Source organism: Leucopleurus acutus (genome assembly GCF_964270905.1).
Source record: "Leucopleurus acutus genome assembly, chromosome: 8".
Classification (NCBI taxonomy): domain Eukaryota; kingdom Metazoa; phylum Chordata; class Mammalia; order Artiodactyla; family Delphinidae; genus Leucopleurus; species Leucopleurus acutus.
In genome coordinates this window covers 96,626,937-96,649,703 of record NC_139151.1, presented here as the reverse complement: position 1 = coordinate 96,649,703, position 22,767 = coordinate 96,626,937, and the positions used below count along the sequence as shown (strand labels likewise).

Sequence of the window (22,767 nt, the reverse complement as noted above, 5' to 3'; positions counted from 1 at the left end):
AATTAGACTTGGAAAATTAAATATAGAGAAAGAATTTATAGCATTTTACTTTCTTTCCCCTTGAACATTTTCTTCTGCAGAAGTAGGACTTTCTCCTACATAGTTTTCATTTAAGGTGGAAAAATATATTTTGTTCTTTACTGTTGCAGGATGTTTTCTAGAAGCAAGCAAACGTGAAAGCATGAGAACTGCTACCTGGAGCCAGCACTACAGTCCATCCAGCCCAGCAAACGACCTTTAACTCAAATCTTCCCCCAACTATTCCAGTCGACACTCCTCTCTAGTGTCCCTGGAAAAAAAAAAAAAACACAAAACCACTGCTCTTTGACCCAGTATTTCAACTTTGGGGAATTTATCCTAGACATACACTTGCATATGTGTAAGTTAACAAATTTTATCTATTGCAGTATTATTTGTAATAGCAAAAGACTGGAAACAACCTGAATGTCCATCAGTAAGAGACTGGTTAAGTAACTTTTTAAACAATGGAATACTATACAGCAATGAAAACAGACCGTGACTACATGCAACAACATAGTGAGAAAGAAGAAGTGGGATACAAAAGAATATTTACACTATGATTCTCTTTGTATAAAGATTAAAATCTGTTAAGGTAAAAACTAAACTATATTGTTAGAGGTGTTTACATAAGTTGGAAAATTATAAAGAAAATGAGGACATAATTACTGAAAAAGTTAAGATAGTGTTACTTCTAGAGAGAGGGAAGGGATTTGGGGGATACTTCTGTAGTGCTGGCAACGTTTTATTTTTTGACCTGGTTGGTGGTTACATAAGTGTTCACTTTATAATTATTTTTTAAACTGTACATAAGTGGTTCATGCAGTCTTTTGTATGAATGAGGTCTCTCATGATGTTAAACTATCACAGTCCATCCAAACAGTGGAATACTATATAGTCATTAAAAAGAACAAAACAGCTCTATATGCATGGACATGGGATGGATTTAGGGGGAAAAAACAACCAAAGTGAAGTGCAGTGTGTTTAGTATGCTACTTTCTGGGTGAAATTTAAAAAAGACTATGTCTGCCTCTATGTCTTTGTCTGCTTAGACTATCTCTAGAAAAATACCCAAGAATCAGGTAACAGGGAACTGGACAGTTGTTTCCCTTTTTGTACCTTATGGATTTCATACCATGTGTATATATTACCTATTCAAAAAATAAAGTAATTTAAAAAACTGTTTCACTTCTCATTCCCTGGAACACCTAAGATTTTTGGTCTGAAACCAATTTCTTGCCCACGAGAAATGCGAACCACAAGCCAACTTGATGCTCCTGGGGACCTCCAGCAAGTTGGGGACCCTCTCTGGTCCCGTTTCCTCTGCTGCAGAAGGAGGCCAGGCCTGTGCTCCCCTGAGGTCCTGTCGCTACCCAGTCCCTGCTGTCCTGTCTCCTCTCTCCCTCCCTTATCCTCCCCTCCCACCACCCCCGCCCCATTCGTTCTTTCATTGCCTCACTTCTCTCTACTCCCTTCTTTGACTCTTTCTCCTTTTATTTTCCTTTCTATTCCTCTCCAGTTCTGGCTGCCTTTCCCCTCTCTGCCCTTCCTTGCTCTCCCCATATTTGGCTTCTCTTCCTCTGCCTCTTTCCCCTGCCCTAGGATCCAGCCCTTCCTAGAGCCCCAGAAAGCAGGTTCATGCCCCAGCTCTCCACTCACAGGTTGTGTGACCCTGGGCGAGTCACTGACCTCTTGGGCCCCAGTGTAACAGACGGTTGTCCTGGTTACGTGAGATCACAAGGGTGGGAGCACTCAGCACAGTGCTGGGCACTCAGAAAATAATTGCCCCCCCTTTGAAAAAAGTTTTTAATTTTTAAAATGTTTTATTTTTGGCTGTGTTGGGTCTTCGTTGCTGCGCGTGGGTTTTCTCTAGTTGTGGTGAGCAGGGGTTACTCTTCATTGCAGTGTGCAGGCTTCTCAATGCAGTGCAGAGCATGGGCTCTAGGTGCGCGGACTTCTGGAGTTGTGGCACGCAGGCTCAGTAGTTGTGGTGCACAGGCCTAGCTGATCTACGGCATGTGGGATCTTCCCGCACCAGGGCTCGAACCCGTGTCCCCTGCATTGGCAGGCAGATTCTTAACCACTGTGCCACCAAGGAAGTCCCTGTTGCCCCTTTTTAAGGAGCTGTTAGCCCTGGGGTTGTGGATTATCAAACCTTCTCGGCTCTGCTCAGAATTGCTTAGAATCTGGGTCCTACTATTCCAAAGGCTTAGGATAACAACAGGTCCCTAGGAATTGGAATCTCGGGAAGAGGCCTCTGGTGCACTTTGGGAGGAGGGGCAGTGGGAGGAAGGATGGGAAGGACTTGCTGTGTGAATGGACACAGGATGCTGGAGCTGCACAGAAAGTGGGAGTCGGTTCTGCCCATTTCCATAGATTTGGGGTCCTGGGCCTTTTATGGGTTTCCTTACCCAGGCCCCTTGGGCTTGACCAGACTTGGGACAGTGGAATCTCTTTCTTCTCCTGAGGCCCCTTGAGACTTAGGGCTCAGGAACACAGAGCCAACCTGGTCTGCTCCCTGTGTCCACGGAGGGCAGCACCACACTCCCTGCTTATAACCAGCAAAGGCTCCGCAGTTCCCCCTAGATACCCACCAGGCTCCTGGGCTTGGGACTCAAGGCTCTTTGCCTTCCTGCCCTGTCTTGCTTCCAGCCACAAGGAGGGCAGCGCACTGTTCCCTCGTTCTCTCCCAACTCCTTGCCTTTGCTCAGGCTGGTCCCTCAGCCGGACATGCTCTCTCCCTCACACGCTTTCCTACCTGTGGCCCTGACCTGATTAACTGTTCACTAATGCACCTGGCGCCTCTTGTGCCCCTGCCTCCCAGAAGGACCATGCCGTCTGCACACATGTGTGTTCTCTCTGCAGGCCTGTGAGCTCCTGGAGGCCCAGGGCATGCTTCCTTCATGTCTGTGTCCCCTTGCCAGGCCAGCACATGGGAAACCCTCAATAAAAAGTTAGTGATTAGGGGCTTCCCTGACGGCGCAGCGGTTAAGAATCCGCCTGCCAATGCAGGGGACAGGGGTTTGAGCCCTGGTCTGGGAAGATCCCACATGCTGCGGAGCAACTGAGCCCATGTGCCACAACTACCAAGCCCACGTGTCACAACTACCGAAGCCCACGCACCTAGAGCCCGCGCACAGCAACGAAGACCCAGTGCAGCCAAAAATAAATACATTAATTAATTTTTTTAAAAAGATTAAATGAATGAATAAGTAGATAAATAAGCATATAAACGAAACAAACCAAGATAAGAAGGAATGAATGAAAGAATGAATGAACACATCAAGCAAGACCTGGTTCTCATGCAGTAGAGCCATCCCCACACACAGCCAGTCAGCTGGGACTAGGCCTTCTTTTTCTTTTTTTTTTTAAATTAATTTATTTTATCTTTGGTTGTGTTGGGTCTTCGTTGCTGTGCGAGGGCTTTCTCTGGTTGTGGCGAGCGGGGGCTACTCTTCATTGCAGTGCGCAGGCTTCTCATTGCGGTGGCTTCTCTTGTTGCGGAGCATGGGCTCTAGGCCCATGGGCTTCAGTAGTTGTGGCACGTGGGCTTCAGTAGTTGTGGCGTGTGGGCTCAGCAGTTGTCGCTCGCGGGCTCTAGAGCGCAGGCTCAGTAGTTGTGGCGCACGGGCCTAGTTGCTCTGTGGCATGTGGGATCTTCCCAGACCAGGGCTTGAACCAGTGTCCCCTGCATTGGCAGGCAGATTCTTAACCACTGTGCCACCAGGGAAGTCCCTAGGCCTTCTTGATGGGAAAGTGGGGACAGGGATGGAGCTGATGCCAAGTCAGCCTGCCTCTCCCCTCCTCTTGGGGAGGAACCTTGGTCAGGTACCTAGGGAGTCCTGAGGACCAGTGATGTGGACCCCTTGGAGAGTCCCAAGTGTGGATGCAAAAAATCAGTGAAGATGTAGGTGAAATAGATCTAATGGTGAACCCAGACCTGTGAATCCCTGGTCTTTGCTGCAAGTAAAGAAACACTTGGGCGTCTGGGATTCCACTGACAGGAAGGAGGCTGGCTAGTCTTAGTGGGAAGGGGATATAAAGCAAAGGGTTAGACTGCACAGGGGAGGAAACTGAATGCTCAAGAAGTTCTTCCCCAAGAGAAGAGGACTCACCAGAAATCAATGGATCAAAAAATGTCTCTGGGCTTCCCTGGTGGCGCAGTGGTTGAGAGTCCACCTGCCGATGCAGGGGACATGGGTTCGTGCCCTGGTCCGGGAAGATCCCACATGCCGCGTAGCGGCTGGGCCCGTGAGCCATGGCCGCTGAGTCTGCGCGTCCGGAGCCTGTGCTCCGCAACGGGAAAGGCCACAACAGTGAGAGGCCCACGTACCACGAAAAAAAAAAAATGTCTCTATTCATCCTTCTGCCCTCCAGACTAGATCAGGAATTCCCTGAAGGCAGGGATCTTGTCCAATATCTTTCTCTTCTCCCAGCGCTCAGCATAAAGCCTGGAACTCAATTAATATTGGCAGGATACATGGATGGATGGATGGATGAATGGATGGATGGATAAGTGGATGGATGGATGGATGGATGGATGAGTGGATGGATGGATAGGTGGATGAAAAGGACCAATGGATGAAGAGATTGATAGCTGAACATCAAGTGGATAAACAGATGGAAATGTGGGTGAATAACAGATGGATGGGCTGATATACGAACATATAGATGGCTACTTGGACAAGTAGATAAACAAATGGGTGGGCGGATGACAGACTAACAGATAAATGGATGAATGAATGCACAGTTGGATAAACTGGTAGACAAATGTATGACTGGCTTTGTGGGTGGATAGATGGATCGACAAACAGACAGATAAACAAATGGATGGGAAAATAGATGAATGGATGGACAGACAGGAAAAGTTTGTAAACTTGGAAGACTAGATTGATATTAAGGCATTGTTAAGGGGAGGGGACACTGAGAAATCTAGGCTGGGAGTAGAGCACCTAGGGATTTGGAAGAAGCGGTGGTCCTTAGGAAGCTGGGAGGGGAGGGTGTAAGAACCCTTCTGGTGGAAGGGAAGCTGGTGGACGGAAGGGGAAAGCGGCGCTGTGCTGAGGACCCTGCCCGGGAGCCCAGCCCCAGGCTGGATAGAACCCAGGGGTTGGGGTCCTACGGGCCCAGGAAGAGCCAGGCCTGGCACTCTGCTGGATCAGAGCCCTCAGACAACCAGGCTGACCCCAGAAAGCAGAGACCGCAAGAGGTCACCCACCCTTAACAGCTCTGACCCCAAGGAAGTGACTGTTGGCCACGTGGGGGTCTCAAGAGAAGCAGGTATTTGTGGGGTTAGGGGTTAGAGGTTAGAGAGCCTCTGCAGGGCCCGGGTGCAGGAAAGGCCTCCGGTGGTGGAGGCAGCCTTCCTCCCTCCCACTCTTCCTCCCACCCTAGCCCTCAAGGCCGCCCCTCACAGTCCCAGCTTCCTCTGGGCAGGGGGCCTGGCCCCCATGGCCTCCCAGGCCAGCCCCTGGAGCACCACCTGCCCCAGCCGGCCAGAGACTTCCTGTAGCGCAAGAGATTTATGCAAACGGGCTGGGGTGGTGATGTCACCCCAAGGGGACTATCTCCCAGCGGCAGGCCTTCGATAAAATCAGGAACTTGCGCTGGCCCTGCAATGTCAAGGGAGGGGGCTCACCCAGGGCTCCTGTAGCTCAAGGGGCAGGCCTGAGCCCTGTACCCGCCCTGAGTCCGCCCAGCCCCCGACGGGGCGCCCCATCCCCAGGGGCTCCGCACTGGCCCCCACCAAGGCAGGGGACCTGACCGGCTCGGAGCTCGGCTGGATGTTACAGGCGTGCAAAATGGAAGGGTTTCCCCTCGTCCCCCCTGTGAGTATTGGGGCTCCTCCACCAGCCCAACCTGTGGCCCTCGGACGCCCACCCGCCTGCCTGCCAGCCCGCCGGCTGCCCTCCCACTATCAGTGGGAAGTTGGTGTTTCCTCCCTGGAGCTCCCGGCCTGAGACCCAGCAAGGGGGTCATTGGCTTTCTCGGAGCGTGCCCTGGCGGGCTGAGGGCTGAGCCCATGGTGGAGCTGTGATCGGTGGGGCCTGAACGGTTATTTATAGATGGGGCTCGGGTGGCAGGCCGGAGCTCCACGGCAGGGTGCAGGGCTGAGGATGGTGAGGGTGGCGGCAGGGAGGTGGTGGCGGAGGAAATGGGGAGACTGGGGTGGGGGGGGTGCCAGTCCCCAGGACGGTACGGGCTTGAGGGCAGGCGGCAAGAGGCCAGAGGTGGCCTGGGTGCTTCTGGAGACTGAGGCTGCCTTAAGCCTGGGTCCCCACCAGCCAGCCTGGGGCCTGGTACAGAGGACACGGTTGTTGACCCAAGGGTCTGGGGTTTGGGCCCTGGGCCCTGGGCCCTGAGTGGCAGAGGCAGGGGTCGGGGCAGGCGCTGGGCCGGAGCAGTGAGGGGAGCAGAGGCTAGCCACGCCGTTAGGGGTGGGCTCTGGCTGGGGATCAGGGAGTGGAGGGCAGGGGCTGGTGCTGGGGACACCCCAGGGCTGAGATTGGGGCTGGGGTGGAAGCTGGGGGAGGTCAAGGGGGGAGCCTGGAGTGGGGGCAGGGCTGAGGCTGGAGGTGAAGAAGCAGGAGTCCCGGGGGACCCTGGGGAGGGAAGGGCAGCCGTCTGGGGCAGACCCCCTCTGCTGCTGCCCTCAGTGACAGTTGCAGCCTTCGGCAGGTGTCAGACCCGGGCCCTCTGAGAGGACCCCTCTCCCTTTTCCTACCCTGACCCAACTCAGCAGGGGTGGGGAGCCCTGGGGGGAGACGGGAAGGGCTTGCCCACCTGACTCAGCTTTCCCGGCCTGGAGGCAGCTCCCTTCACCCCGCCCCACCCCAGCGGGGCCTCAGAGCCTGGGGGAGGCACCCCGGGGCTTGACATCCCGCTGTGGGGTTGCGCTGCCTCCAAGCCCAGTGCCAGGCTCCTCCCTGGGCCGGACTCAGAACCAGCCAGCCCGTCGGCACCTGGCCCTGGCCCACCCTCCCCCGACCTGGGGGCCAGCAGTGGTGACAGAGGTGGTCCCGAGGAGAGCCAGCCCTGCCTCCAGAAAGCCACAGGCCCTGGGGTTTGGCCACCCTGTCTCTGACCCTTGACCTCTGAATCCCTGAACTCCAGCTAGAGAGGGGCAGGAGGCACATCCCCTTGGGCTCCCACACCGCGCCCCAGCCCAGGGGCTACTCAGAGTGGGTCCTTGGAGGGTGGGCTACCAAGGCAGCCCTGGTTGCCGAACCAAGCCCTGAGGGCCGGAGTTACTGTTGTGCAATCCTTGGGCTCACACTGTGTGGGGGAGGAAAGGCCTGATGACTGCTGGGAAGCCTCCGGGCGAGCATTCCCTATGCCAGTGGGGTGGGTGGGGGGGAGGAAGACCAGGGAGCATCCCAGGGAGGGTGTCAGGAGGAGGGGGGAGGAGGGAGAGGCCCCCAAACCTGCCCCTGCCTGGGTGAGTCCTGTAAATTCCATCAGTGTGAAGGGCCACTGCTAATGGTGGTGGCCCTGGGCACCGGCTAAGAGAGAGAGTGGGTGTCAGGGCGGGGCTGTAGCAGGAGGACAAGCGTGTGTGCCGTGGGGTGAGTGTGTAGGTGGAGTGAGAGTGACCGAGGAAGGGTGTGGGTATGAGTGTGTGGGTTAATGCATTTGCAGGCAAGTGGGTGGATACGTGTGTTAATCCCAGTGACGCTGCGTGTGCCTACAGGTGGGTGCATAATGGGGTGTGTTGTGTGACGACAAGCGTGTGTAAGTGTGAGTGCCCCTGAGAGCGAGTGTGAGGGCTGTGAGTGGACGAGGGGGTGAGAGTTCGCATGTGAGAGTGTGGGTAGAAGTGTGTCACAGGGAGTATGTATGTGTTTGGGGGGTGTAGGCATATCAGTGTGACCGTGAGAGGGTGCGTGTGTGAGGCTGGAATCCGGGCACACGCTAGAATGTGAGTATGAGTATGAGTGTGAGGTGACGGGCTGTCCTCTTAGACCTGGTCCTCTTTTGACCTCTGACCTCCAGGGTCCCTGTCACCCCCTTTCTGCAGGAGCCAAGGCTCTTGCTCCCCTGGGTCCCCCTCTACCTCTCTCTGTGGCCTCTCCCAGTTCCAAGCAGAGAGAGGGCTGTAAGCCTGATACAGACGGTCTCCCAGCCACATTCCCAGCCCTGACACCCTCCTCTCTCAGCAGCCATCGGAAGACCTAGTTCCCTATGACACGGATCTCTACCAGCGCCAAACGCACGAATATTACCCCTATCTCAGCAGTGATGGAGAGAGCCACAGCGGTGAGTACCGGGCCCCGGCCCAGCCCCACTTCCCCAGCCTGGCCTGCGCGCCCAAGCACGGCTGGGTTCCGGGGAGAAGGGAAAGAAGCCTCATTCCCAGGGCTTCTTTGGAACTCTGAGAATCAGATCCAGTTAGCTCTTGGGGATGTGAATTCACTATCCTGACCCCCGACAGTCCTGCTTCCCAACACCCCACGCCCCCAGCCTGCATTTATGGAGCACCCTTGGTGTATCCAGGCACGGGTTAGCTGCTTCCACATTTATCTTCTTGTCCAACCCTTTTGGCCCTTTCACACACGAGGAAACAAGCTAAGCGGCTACGGGACTTGTACAAGGTGGCACAGCCGGTCAGGGGGGTCCAGCTCTGTCGGTCTGCTCCAGGCCCAGTGCTTTTTCACCTTCCCCTCCCCCAATTCCCCGTCTTCCTCTCCGTTCTTGTCTCACATACACACACTACCCCCTCATCCCCTTGCTGGGACAGCCCCGCTCCCTGCTGTGTGTGGCTAGCAGAATTTGTCTATTGACATTTGGGCTGGATAATGCTATGTTGTGAGGCCTGTCTTGTGCATTGTAGGATATCTGGCAGCATCTCTGGCTTCCACCCACTAGATGCCAGCAGTACTGCCAATCACGACAACCAAAAATGTCTCCGGCATTGCCAAGTGACCCTGGGGGGGCAGAACCGCTCCTATGTGAGAGCTGCTGACCTGAAGGAAAGGCTCTGAGGACTCCCTCATTCAGTAGGGGCTGAAGACCCCAGTCTGTTCGGGGTGGGGGCGAGGATGGGGCCTGGGCCAGGGGCGTTTTCCATCTGGGCCTAACTGTGCTCCCCCAAGGCCCAGCCTTGATCCTGAAGCAAATTCAGGGGAGGAGAGAGAGGCCTTCAACGCCTGGGACCTGGGCAGGGAGATAAGAGAGGTTACCTGAGGTGGATCTTGGTATAGCGATGAGACATCTCTGAACCAAAGGCCAGGTGGCCCAGTTAACGGGTCTTCACTGGAGGATATTTCGGGGGGTCTGAGACCTGGGCAGGCCAGACACTGGGGTTTCTGCAGTCCCAGAGGGACAGGTGTGCTATGTGCCACAGCTGAGGAAGGTTTCACACCTGAGGGCCACACCTGGGAGCCATTCACACCTCCATTCTGCTGGCATATCTATTGCCGTTTAAACCTGACGGCCACACCCAGAGATGCCATTTGTGGTGAGTCCTTATTTAGGGCCCTCACATCCAGATGCCAAACCTTGCGAACAGTTTCAACTGGAACTCACACCTGACAACTACTATGAAGACTATACCTAGAAGCTGTGTCTTGGGAGTAGGTGGTGGATGTACTTCAAGGTCATATATGGGAACACACAGGCTTCTTTCAGAGCTCTAGGGCTAGAAAGTCTTTAAAAATACCCTTTTTCTCATCCGTTTAAGCTTGTTTATAATTCTACAAGAAATGCATCCTCTCTGTGGAAAATCCAGACAATTTAGAGAGTGTCCCTCATCCAACTCTATCTCCAGATCCCCCCCGCTGCCAGGGTCAAGGGCTGGGTCTCCCTGATCCAGAGACCTGCGCACACACCCTTCCACCAAGCAGTTCGGGACCAGAGAAAGTCCCTGTTTGAGGACTGGCGCCCCCTGGTGGCTTCAGGCAGCAGGACAGCTCGGGTCCCAGCAAGCTCAGGGCTACTTCTGACCCCTTCCAGCATTAGGGATCCTTTCTCCTCTGGCCTGACCCCTTGGCGGTTTCACTGGGTTTGGGTGCATTTCTTTTGGGTCTATTGAAGCCTCATTTTCTCCTCCTGTGATATGGGTGTGCTATGGGTTTATATATCTAGAAACCAGCTAGGCCTGGGGTGGGCTGATGGAGTGAGCACTTTAGAGAAAGCCAGTGCTCTCCTGGCTCAGTGACCAGGCAGATCCCTTATATCTGGGGTGGGGCTCTAGGAGTGACTCCTAATTGGATGTGTGAGCTCCCCATTTGGGTCCTTCAGACCCAAACCCTTCATAGACTCCTCCAGTGTCCCCAGGTGTTCTGGTCCCTATTCACAACCCCCGCCTCCCCGCCACACCCCTGCCATCACGGCCCACCGGGCCATCTGTTCTGTCCCTTCTTAATATCTTTTGGAAGGTATTCTCTGAAGACTCAAGAGTAGAGACACCCGCACATTCTTCCACCTGTTCCTGCATGTCCTCTGCATCTGTATTTTTAGGTGGTGAGGCTTAGTGAAAAGGCACTGGGGCCAGACCTGGGTCTAGTCCTGGCTCCATCACTCACTAGTGTGTAACCTTGGAGCAAGTGACTTAACCCCTCTAAGCTCCTGTTTCTTCATCTATAAAACTGAGGGCATGAAAACACTCCACAGATTTGCAATGATTAAATGAGGTTAACACATGTAATATATGAGGTAATATACTGAGTACAAGGCCCAGTAAACTTTCAGGACATAGTATGTTAGCTTTACTGAATCCCCCCAGGCGGAAGGGACGAAGCAGCTGAGAGAGTAGAGAAGCACAGAAGGTTCTGTGACAGATCAAGTGGGTCATTTTCCAACGGCCCAGATGACAGCCAGCCAGGCACCCGCTCATCCATCCATCCACTCCCCTCCCACCCACCAGCCACCCACCCATTCTTCCAACACTTATTGTCCAATCCACTTGTCCACTCATCCCTTCATTTGTCCATCCACCAAATAACCTCTGATTATATGCCATTCGCCAGAAACTGTTCTAGGCACTGGAGGTTCCATGATGAGCAGGCCAGGCAAGGCCACTGCCCTTGTAGAGCTTACAGTCCGGTGAGGGAGAGAGACAGTGAAAAATTGAACTAACAGACATGTACTAATAAGTCCTATGGAAAGTAGAGTAACGTGATTCGGAGTGTCTAGGTGGGGGACACTTTAACTGGGTGGTCAAGGAAGGCCTGTGAGGAGGTGGCAGCTGAGTGGAAATCTGAGTGCAGGGAAGGAACATGAATGTCAAGGCAGGTAGGGACAGGTGTTCTAGGGAGAGAGAACAGCAAGTGCAAGAGCAGGAGGGACCTCCCCCGAGGACCAGAGTGGCCGGTGAGCACAGGGGGGCAGAAACAAAATGAAGCCAGAGGGGTCTGCAGGGGGCAGATCACCCAGGGCGTGATGGCCGTGGCAGAAGTTTGGGTTTTATCCTGCATCTAATGGGAAGCCATTGGAGGGTTCTGAGCAGGGAAATGACATGATCTGAATAATCTTTGTGTGTGTGTGTGTGTGTGTGTGGTAAAAATCTAAATAAATTGTAAGTGTTTAATTTTAATTATTAAAACAAGAAATACCCATTGCAAACAATTTTAAAATACAACAGCATAGCAAGTGAAATATTAGCCTCTTCCCGTTCTTATTCTTCCCTGACAGCACCTTGGTCTATCCTTGCAGATATTTTATTTGACATGTATAATCCTGTATGTTTGTAAGTGTATACGTCCACATGTGCATATTCTATCCGTTCAAAAGTGGACTGTAGTATCATACTGTTCTGCAATCTGCTACTTTTTACATAAACTTATCATAGTCATTCCTCCATGGCATACATAACAACCAGAGATAGATAAAAGCTATTTCTCTAGTCTTTCTATTACAGGGCTATGTAAGTGTATATATGAAGATTTGAAATAGAGACTTAGAACAGCATTTATTTATTCATTCACATACATTTATTGAGTACTTTCTATATGCTAGGTGGAGATGACTCTAGCTTGATGTTTTACTTTGAGGCATCTGTTCGCTTGTACTATGAAAGATGAGAACTTGACTTTCTAGGTATTTATAACACACACACACACACTCACACTCACACTCACACTTCTCCACATATACCAAGATACTTAGAGTAACTTTTGCCCTTCTTTATCATTTTATTGCTGTAATGGGCATACAATGTAAGTGTATAAGTGTAAGGTGTGACAGCATAATGACCTCACACACATGTACATTGGGAAATGATTACCACATAAGTTTAGTTAACATCCATCACCTCATATACTTACAAAAGAATTTTTTTCCCCTTGTAATGAGAACTTTTAGGCGAAACTCTCTTGACTTTCGAAGTTGCCACACAGCACTGTTAACTATAGTCATCGTGTACATAACATCCCCAGGACTTATTTATCTTACACCTGGAAGTTTGTACCTTAGACCACCATCACCCAATTTCCCCTGTCCCTCTCCCCACCACTACTTCTGGCAACCACAAATCTGATCTCTTTTTCTGAATTTAGCTTTTTTTTTTAGATTCCACCTATAAGTGAGATCATACAGTGTTTGTCTTCCTCTGTATTCTAACTTTTGTTAAATCAGTATCTGAATTTTCCATTATTAGGACCATGTGAATATTACTCACAGCTGAGCCACATGGCGTACTTTGATTGCCTGTACTTTCTCGTCGCTGTGTTTCTGAGGGTCAGTGTAGCAGGGAGATGGAGCCCTCACGCTGCAACCAGGCTGCTGGGAGTCACACCCCAACTCCTCACTACTGGGTGGGGTGACCTGGGGCAAGACATCTCACCCCTCTATGCCCCAACTTCTTCTTTCTTTTTATAAATTTATTTATTTATTTTTGGCTGGGTTGGGTCTTCGTTGCTGGGCGTGGGCTTTCTCTAGTTGCTGCGAGGGGGGCTACTCTTCATTGCGGTGCGCAGTCTTCTCATTGCGGTGGCTTCTCTTGTTGCGGAGCTCCGGCTCAGGCGCACAGGCTTCAGTAGTTGTGGCACACAGACTCAGTAGTTGTGGCTCACGGGCTCTAGGGCACAGGTTCAGTAGTTGTGGCGTATGGGCTTAGTTGCTCCGCGGCACGTGGGATCTTCCCGGACCAGGGCTCGAACCCATGTCCCCTGCAATGGCAGGCGGATTCTTAACCACTGCGCCACCAGGGAAGTCCTTCACCTTCTTCTTAATGATACCTACTTCACAGGATTGCTGTAAGGAAGGAATGAGTTACTACAGTTAAAATGCTTAGAACAGTGAACACTATATAAGGATTTATTACTCTTCTCATTATACTCTCCTAAGAAAGGATGTATGGGAGGTAAGGTTTTGTTCTTGTTGTTTGTTTTACCTGGTGTCTTTATGCTCTCACTTGATTAACAGTAGTTTGGCTGTGTACAGAAATCTAAGTTGAAAATCATTTTTTTTCTCACTGAAATTGAAAGCATTTCTCTACTGTCCTCTGGTTACTAGAGTTTTTCTTAGGAAATCTGATGTCATTCTATGTCCTCTTTTTGAATGTAACCATTTTTGGTGTTTTTTGGTTTTTTTTTTTTTTCTGTTTGGTTTTGTTTTGTCTCTCTGGAAGTTTTCAGTATCTTCTCCCAATACCTAGTGGTTCCACTGAATAAGCTTTTAAAAAGATCACTCTGGCTGCTGTGTGGAGAGTAGATGGAGAGGAGACAAGAGTAGGAACGGGGGGAAAGCACAGTAGAAAACCACTGGAATAATCCAGGCGAGAGATGACGGTGGCTTGGACAAGGGTGGTGGCGAGAGAGACAGAAAGGAGCAGACAGGGACTTCCCTGGCGGTCCAGTGGTTAGGACTCTGTGCTCTCGCTGCTGAGAGCCCAGGTTCGATCCCTGGTCGGGGAACTAAAATCCCACAAGCCACACAGCGTGGCCAAAAAAAAAAGAAAAGGAAAAAAAGGAAAGGAGCAGACAGATTTAGGATAGATTCTGAAGGTAGAGCTCACAGAATTTGCTATTTATTATTATTATTTTTAAACTGTGATAAAATGCACATAATTTAAAATTTACTATCTTAACCATTTTCAAATGTACAGTTCAGTGGCATTAAAAACATTCACATTGTTGTGCAACCGTCACCACCATCCATCTCCAGAACTCTTTTCATCTTGCAAAACTGACACTCTGTACCAATTAGACAATAACTCCCCATTGCCCCCTCCCCTCAGACCCTGGCAACTACCATTCTACTTTCTGTTTCTATGAACTTGACTACAGTAACTACTTCATATTCATGGAATCATGCAGTATCTCTCTTTTTGTGACTGGCTTATTTTACTGAGCATATAATATCCTCAAGGTTCATCGACGTTGCAGCATAGGTCAGAATTTCCTTCCTTTTTAAAGCTGGATAATATTCCATCGTACGTTTATACCACATTTTGTTTATCCATCCATCTCTTGATGGACACGTGACTTGCTTCTACCTTTTGGCTATTGTGAGCAATGCTGCTGTGAACATGGGTATAAAAATATCTTTTTGAGATCCTGCTTTCAGTTCTTTTGGGATATATACCCAGAAGTGGAACTGTTGGATTATAAGGTAATTCTATTTTTAATTTTTTGAGGACCCACCATACTGTTTTCCATAGTGGCTGCACCATTTTACATTCCTACCAACACTGCACAAGGATTCCATTTCTCCACATCCTTGCCAACACTTGTTATTTTCTGTTTTTTAAACCATTTTTTAAATTGAAGTATAGTTAATTTACAATGTTGTGTTAGTTTCAGGTGTACAACAAAGTGATTCACTGAGTTATATATATTCTTTTTCAGATTCTTTTCCATTATAGGTTATTACAAGATATTGAATATAATTCTCTGCACTATACAGTAGGTCCTTGTTGTTCTGTTTTTTGATAGTAGCCATTCTAATGGGTGTGATAGGATTTGCTATTTGCAGTGGGATTGTTGAAGGAAATGGAGTTCCAAAGTATGACCCTTCTCTTGTCCTTCTATCTTTCCAAACACTTATTCATCTTTTCATACAACAGACCATCCACCAATTTATTCACATATTCATCTAATCACCCATTCATTCACCTTTCCAAGTGTTCTTCCTTCCCCCTACCAAACCCTCCATGCATCTCCCACTGACTTATACATCTAATAAATATATGCTAAGCATCTTTTACATGCCAGGCACATTGCTAGGTGCTGTAGAGTGAATAAAACACAGGTCCTATATCTTTGTAACAAGGGAAATAACTAAAACCTTAATAGTTAGGATACGATGTAGAAAGTAACAAGAAACATGAGACCCGGAACTCTCTGCTCTCTGGCCCTCAGTTTCCATATCTGAACAATTTGCAGGAGGGCTGGGCTTAAGGAGCCCTCATCCACTGGTCTGTGATTTCCTGTGAAGGTTTTCTTCTCATCCCTTGTTTTCTTAATTCCTCATCTTCCTTCTCTTATCTTGATCTTACTTCTCCTTCCCTGGGGTGAGCCCTGGCTTCAGGCTGGGGTTTCTGCTCTGAGGAGAAAAGGTCAACTGAATGACACTTAAGGCTTGAATTTTGTGTGTGTGGCGGGGAGGGGGGCGGGGGGTTGTTTTAAATATCATTTTATTTTTGTCCTAGTAACATGCAGGTATTAGTGACACCAAAAAACTGAGTTAGAATAGGAATGTGTGGGCAGGACTTTGGTCCCAGATTGGGAGCTGGTTTACAGGGAGAAAGTGAAAGATTTTGGTAAATGGGTAATTGTTGGCTGGATGAATGAAGGTTCAATGATGGAGGGAAGGATGGATGGATGGATAATGGATGGATGGATTAAATGATGGATGATGAATGGGTGGATGATAGATGGATTATGGTTGGATGATGGATGGGTGGACGGATGGATGATGGATGGGTGGATGGATGATGGTTGGATGATGGATGGGTGGATGGACGGATGGATGGGTGAATGGATGGATGATGGCTGGATGATGGATGGGTGGATGGACGGATGATGAATAATGAATGAGGGGTAAATGACGGTAGACAGACAGATGGATAAGAGCAGCCTGTAAATTCTCTCTGTCACCAAGGGCCTTGCTTAAAGCTTTCCTTAGCAGTCTTTTTCCTGAGAGGTGGTATGGCATAGTGGTAAGAGTTTAGTTCCTGGAGTCATACATAGGTGGGTTTGGATCCTGACTCTACCAATGACTGTCTGTGGACAAGGGACTTAATGTCTTTGAGTCACAGTTTCCTCATATGCAAAAGGAATATCATACTATAGTGGCCACCTTGTCAGAGCTAAGATGAGGATTAAATGAGATAATGTGGATTAAGTACTTAGCATAGTGCCTGGTACATAAAAAACACATTAAGAGTTAACATTTATTGGTCACTTAATCAAATATTGATTGAGGCCTAGTACGTGTTGGGTGCCTAACAGGCTGTAGAAGGGAGGGTCCAGAGCTATCTCCAGATATGCAAAGCACACTATGTTCTTTTGAGGAGCAGAGTTCATGCTAAAGGGGCAGAAGTTGCAGGATAGTCTGGGTGACCTCTTGAAGTGACAAAAAGGGATAAAGCAATGCATTCATAAACAGTCATCCAGAAATGAGGTCCAAAGAGCCCAGGAGTGCTGACCTTTGCATTAGGATGGACTCCTGGCATTGTGTTCCTTCAGAGGGCCCCATCCTTGGAACGTCTCTGCCTACCAAACAGACAGCATTTATTACATAAATGCCTAAGCCCTCAAATCAAGGGTAAAGGCAAGGTTTCCGTTGGGCTTTTTGAAACCTTAATTGTAGCCCAAGAGTCTCTGTTGCAGCTTTCAGGGGACCCTGGGGCAGGGTTCCAGAGCCTCAGTGAGCCAAGGAACCTCCTTAGGATCCTCTTAAAGGCCAGATTCCCAGGTCTCCTGTTGGCGCTGATGATTCCGTGGGTCTCCAGTGGGCTGGGGCTTTTCCAGCCCCCAAAGTGACTCCGATGAGGGTGTACTGAGACCTGCTATGGAAAGTGCTGGCCTCAGGCTGGGCCCACCAGAGTGAGCCCATGGGTCTCAGGAGGAGCTAGAACAGAAGTGGGGAGCAGGAGAGAAAGACAGAACACGGGGGCTCCCCAACCCAGAACTGGAGTAGGTGTGAGCATGTGGGGTTGGTGGGCAGGACACAGCATCCTATAACAATCTGGGCACTTCAGCCTGGGCAGGAGAAGGCAAAAATGGGAAGGGCCAGGAGTGGGGCCGGAGGGCAGCTCTACAGCTAAAGAGGAACCTGGATCCACTCACCAAATCCCAGGGCCCCAAAGAGCCCCTCGCTAAAAGACAAAGCGAACCCTCCCAGAGCAAGTGGAGAATTTCTGGGTCTTGTTAACTCACGGCAAGATGAAAGTACAAATTCAATGTTGCTGTGTTTTGTTTTCCCTTCAGATTTGGATAATTTTCTGAAGGAGAGTCAGAGTTCTTAAGAGGATAGGATTTACTCATTCATTCATTCATTCATTCCAGAAATGTTTGTTCAGTGCCTACTGCGTCTAGGCACTGGGAATACAGAGGCGAACAAAACCAGTCCCTGCCCTTGGTGCAGCGCTGGGCCCCCAACTCCAGCCTCTGGGAGAAAGTGACAGCCAGGGCCCTCGAACTATTTCTCTGGGCCACAGACTAAGGTGGCAGGGAGCAAGGGAAGATGAGGAACTCACACATATTAAAGCATCTGCTGTTTGCTCAAGTGCTGACTTAGGCTCTCTAAAGCGAGCATTAAACATTAATATACTAATTACTATAATGATGATGATAGTTAATGTTTTACCAAGTCTTCTTTTGTGTCATGTTCTGTTCTAAGTGCTTTGTGGGCATTAGCTCATTTAATCCTCACAGCAAGCCTACGAGATGGGTGTAATTATTAGCTTCATCTCGCAACTGAGGCAACAGGCATAGAGAAGTAGAATGACCTGCCCGGTGTCGCTCAGGGCTAAGTGGCAGAGCCAGGATTCGAACCCAGCTCTGGCCAAATCATGTACTTTCTCTCTCCTATGCCATGCAGCTTCACGGAGGTGGGAGCCTGGATTGTGGGTTCAAATGATTCCACACGTGGACTGGACCTCAGTAACCACTCAGTTGGGTCTCTGACTTTTGCAGTGGGGAATCAGAGGCTCAGGGAGATAAAATGTCTTGTCCAGGGTCACACAGCAAAGCCACCACAGAGCAAGATTCGAAAGTGAGTCTTCTGATAACCGGTGCAGAGCCAAAACAACACATGTCATTTCTTAGGGATGTGTGAGTATGTGTTTGTGAGAAAGAAACAGAAAGACACACACACACACGCACACGCACACCAGGCAGGTGATGGTCCCCCTACGGGGCCCTGTGTTTGTCCTGGAGACACCAACCTGGCTTAGCACCCTGTACACTCCCTCTTTGGACACATGAGAAAATCCCTCTTGTCACTTTATCACCACATCTTCTTTTGGACCCCAGGAAGTCCTCAGACATGTGGCAGTTTTTGTTCCTGGAAATGGTGCCCAGAGAAATCGTGTTGAAGGCCGGCTCCAGTCCCAGGCAGGGCTCCCAGTGGCACGTAGCTATTCCCCAAACTCAAAGCCACCCTACCGCAGACTCTGAAAGCACCCACCAGGAAGTTTCTGGGAAAGCCTCGGGTCCCCGCATCTTTGCTGGAACACAGGTGGAGCTGCCCAAGGACATGGCCTTGAGGGAGCGGCACCGGGAGCCCAGACAAGTTCCGGCGTGTGAGGAATGTCAGCCCTGTGACTTTGCAGTCACACCTTGGCCATGTGACAAGGCTGTGAGCTGTGACGGTGGGCAGCCAGTCAGCTCAGGGACCGCTGCTGGGTCTTAAGGGGAGGAGAGGGGACTCAACATTCCCCAAGGGCTGGCTCTGGGCCTAGGAGGTTTTACAACTGTGAACTCGTTTGTATCCTCCCGGTAACTATTATCCCCACTTTATAGGTGAGTCAACGGAGGCCAGAGGGGTCCATGCACGCGTTTGAGGTCACACACAAAGTAAACGGCAGAGCCAGGATTCGGACTCTTTGGCTCAAAAGCCTGCGTCCTTGTGATCGCACGCGTGGCAGGGTAGAACGGTTGTTGAGAACACAGCCTTTGCCTCGGACCTGGGTCCCAGCTCTGCCACTGATGAGGCCTTTGACTGCAGGCGTGCTACGTAGCCCCTCCAAGCCTCAGTGTCCTCATCTATAGAATGGGGGTCGGAAAACAACAGGGTGGGGCGTGAGATGATTAATGTCAACTTGCCGTCCAGCCTGGTCCGTGGCGATTATTATACGGTGACACGGGCCTGGCATTATTATTCTTTAATTAGCATAAGCCTTTCCTGCCCTGCCCCCCAGACCATTACTGGGACTTCCACCCGCACCACATGCACAGCGAGTTCGAGACCTTCCCCGAGAACCACTTCACGGAGCTGCAGAGCGTGCAGGCCCCGCAGCTGCAGCAGCTCTACCGCCACATGGAGCTGGAGCAGATGCACGTGCTCGACACACCCATGGCGCCCACCCACGCCAGCCTTGGCCACCAGGTGCGTGCGGGGCCACCCGGCCTGGCCCGGCCCAGCCCGCGGCCTGCGGTGAGGCCGGCGCTTCGCAGGAAGCTGACGCGGGCTCTTACTCAACTCGGCTTCCTGCCTCACAGCGCCAAAGGCGGCCAGAGCTTCAACGGCCGCCTCCTGACCCCCCGACTGACCCCGTGACCCCACACCCCTTATCTCCTCTCGCCCCACCATGGACAGAGCCCAGATCATCCCCGCGTCCCCACTGATCCTTCCGAGCCTGAAGGCCCGGCCCTGGGCACCTCCCGACCCCCATTCGCTGACCCCTCACGGATCCGGCACCCAAGTCCCTGTGCCCTGACCTCCACTGACCTCTACGGCCCCTCCTCCTCCCCAGCGACCCTAACCCCAGTCAGTGACCTCCACTGACCTTCACGACCCTCACGGACCTCCACCGCCTCTTGGTGCCCTTGCCACTCGCCTACACAACCCCGTTCGCTCCAGTGCCTGACTCTCTAGCACCTCTTCCCCCCAGGGCTGCTGCCGGTCCGTGCGCTTCCTTCCCCGGGCCACGCCGCCCTGAACCAGGGAGATGCGTGGGAATTCAGGGGCCCCTTGTCCCCATAACCTGCCCCCTGTGTGGGGTGACCCCACCTGACCTTCAGGGTGCCCAGCCTTCTCCCAAATCCCTCTGCCCCGCGCCAGCACCCCCTCTTCTCTCACGCAGTCGACCCCGACCTGGCAGCCCTGAGCTTTGAACTGCCCCTCAGTGACCTCAACCCTCCTTCCGCCGCCTTTCCAGGTCTCCTACCTGCCCCGGATGTGCCTCCCGTACCCCTCCCTGTCCCCGGCTCAGCCCAGCTCGGATGAGGAGGAGGGTGAGCGGCAGAGCCCCCCACTGGAGGTGTCTGACGGGGAGGCCGACGGCCTGGAGCCAGGGCCTGGCCTGCTGCACGGGGAGACAGGTAGGGGGCCCAGTCCCACCCCCGACCCAGACTGGGCCCAGCCGTGACCCGGTCCGTCCGTGCGCCCCGTACCCAGCGCGGCCAAGGCCGACGGACTCGGCAGTCAAGCCACAGAGCTGAGTGTGTGTGTTTGCGTGTGTGTGTGTGTGTGTGAGTGCATGAGTGTTTGACATGTGTCTTCACGTGTGTTTAATGAGGGCGCCTGGGGCTGTCTGTCCCCGCGCACGTGTCTGAGCACGTGTGCCGAGGCCGAGCGTGGCAGGGGGTGTGCGCATGCTCGCTGGTGACCTTTCCCCAGAGACCACCCCGGGGGGTCCCACGTCAGGGGGAGGCGGACTGGGTCCCCGCGTGGGCGCTGACCACCTCCGGCCGCAGGTAGCAAGAAGAAGATCCGCCTGTACCAGTTCCTGCTGGACCTGCTGCGCAGTGGCGACATGAAGGACAGCATCTGGTGGGTGGACAAGGACAAGGGCACCTTCCAGTTCTCGTCCAAGCACAAGGAGGCGCTGGCGCACCGCTGGGGCATCCAGAAAGGCAACCGCAAGAAGATGACCTACCAGAAGATGGCCCGCGCGCTTCGCAACTACGGCAAGACGGGCGAGGTCAAGAAAGTCAAGAAGAAGCTCACCTACCAGTTCAGTGGGGAGGTGCTGGGCCGCGGGGGCCTGGCCGAGCGGCGCCACCCGCCCCACTGAGCCCAGGCCCGAGCCCGCCGGGCCGCCAGGCCTCCCCTCTGGCCATAGCATTAACCCCCCGCCCGGCCGGACACAGGGGGGAAGCTCCCAGGGGCCAGGGGCAGGACTGGGGCGGGCCAGGCCTCGCCTCCCCGCCCACCCCCTCCTCCTCCAAGCCCCGCCCACACCCCTGCTTCGCCTCCCACCAGGACTCCAGCCCCGGCTCCAGAAAGCCACCTGGGCGTCTGGCCCCAGCAAGGTCAGCTTGCTTAGTACCAGGGGTGCTTCCTTGGGAGTTCGAAGTCATCGTATTTGTGTAAATTGAACCTTCCTCTTTAAGCATCCCTTTCTCTCCACACCTCTCCCCCATCAGCTTCCTCAGGAATACCAGTTATTAAAGTTATTCTCAGTGAGTCCTCTTGCAGCACAGAGAGTCTCTTTTAAAATTTTTTGTGCACCTTGTCTGCTCCCCGCCCCCCATTTGATCTCTCTTTTTCTCATCTGTCCATCGGGCATTTACCAAGGATACGACCCAATGCTGGTTGCTGGGGACGTGAGGAAAGATGACACTTCGTGCCTGACTAGGAGTCAGAACCGGTGGAAAGAACGAATCCTTAGTTGTTCTTAGAGGAATAAATCATTAAAAAGCCCTCTGCGGGCTTCCCTGGTGGCACAGTGGTTGAGAGTCCGCCTGCCGATGCAGGGCACACGGGCTCGTGCCCCGGTCCGGGAAGATCCCACATGCCGCGGAGCGGCTAGGCCCGTGAGCCATGGCCGCTGAGCCTGCGCGTCCGGAGCCTGTGCTCCGCAACGGGAGAGGCCACAACAGTGAGAGGCCCGCGTACCGAAAAAAAAAAAAAGAAAATGCCCTCTGCGCCTGATAAATTCTCTTTTCTTAATGCCTCAATGAAGCTTAAACTCATAACCTTTAGATTATGACCCCAGTGATGGTGATATTAATTAACAATGACAACAACACTGGATTTTCGGGCCATTTATTACATGGTAACCTTGAGAAGTGGAATCTAATATCATCCCATGTTATAGACTGGGAAACTGAGGCTCACAGAGGTCAAATAACTTGTCCAAGGTCACACAACGAGGCTTCCTGGGTGGGATCCCTGATCCCACCCCATGTGGGCCACCATGGCAGTGTGAGGTGGGAAGCTTCACGTGTCCGGAAGGGGGTCACGTGCAGCTTGGCCAGGAGCAGGAATGAAGCCTCGGAGCTCCCGTTGGCCGCAGAGCATCCTCACGGCATCCATGCTGGCAGGACCCTGATGCGGGTGAACTCCTCCCACGTACCCTAGTGCCTGGTTGCTCTAGCTCCTGGCACACAGCAGGGGAGAGCCAGAGAAGGATGAGCAGGGAAACCTGTAAGCGTCTTGCTTCCGACAGTAGCAAGAAGAGGTGGCCGACAGCCTGGGAGTGAGGGAACTTTCCTCAGCAACATGCAGACCTCAGAGAATCCAGATTCTGGGGCCATCCGTGTTGGGGCAGACACCCACACACACCTCCTCGCCCCGAGGGCTCAGACTGGGGAAGCCCAAACATGACACCCCCTACGTGGATCTCTGAGCCCCGAGAGAGGGAAAGTGGTGCCAAGTCCCCTTTTAAAGAAGGCCCAGGAACATAAGATGAGGTTT

General features: G+C 52.0%; 1 protein-coding gene across 2 annotated transcripts; it reads left to right on the top strand.

Annotated features, from left to right (window-relative positions):
• The first annotated feature begins 5,661 nt into the window (after positions 1-5,661).
• On the top strand, positions 5,662-21,537 carry SPI1 (Spi-1 proto-oncogene). 2 transcript variants are annotated; one of them, XM_082844470.1, is made up of 5 exons: positions 5,662-5,846; positions 8,178-8,274; positions 19,325-19,512; positions 20,285-20,447; positions 20,823-21,537. In XM_082844470.1, the coding sequence occupies exons 1-5, from the start codon at positions 5,802-5,804 to the stop codon at positions 21,140-21,142; spliced, it is 813 nt and encodes a 270-aa protein (XP_082700596.1). In that variant the 5' UTR covers positions 5,662-5,801; the 3' UTR covers positions 21,143-21,537. The 2 variants fall into 2 exon arrangements, with proteins under 2 accessions (XP_082700596.1, XP_082700595.1); XM_082844469.1 differs by having other exon boundaries at positions 8,175-8,274.
• Positions 21,538-22,767: the final 1,230 nt, after the last annotated feature.

Coding starts and splice junctions, on each gene's coding strand:
- SPI1 (XM_082844469.1), top strand. CDS start 5,802: ATGTTACAGGCGTGCAAAATGGAAGGGTTTCCCCTCGTCCCCCCT. Junction 19,513..20,284: donor ACGCCAGCCTTGGCCACCAG/GTGCGTGCGGGG, acceptor CCGCCTTTCCAG/GTCTCCTACCTGCCCCGGAT. Junction 20,448..20,822: donor CCTGCTGCACGGGGAGACAG/GTAGGGGGCCCA, acceptor CTCCGGCCGCAG/GTAGCAAGAAGAAGATCCGC.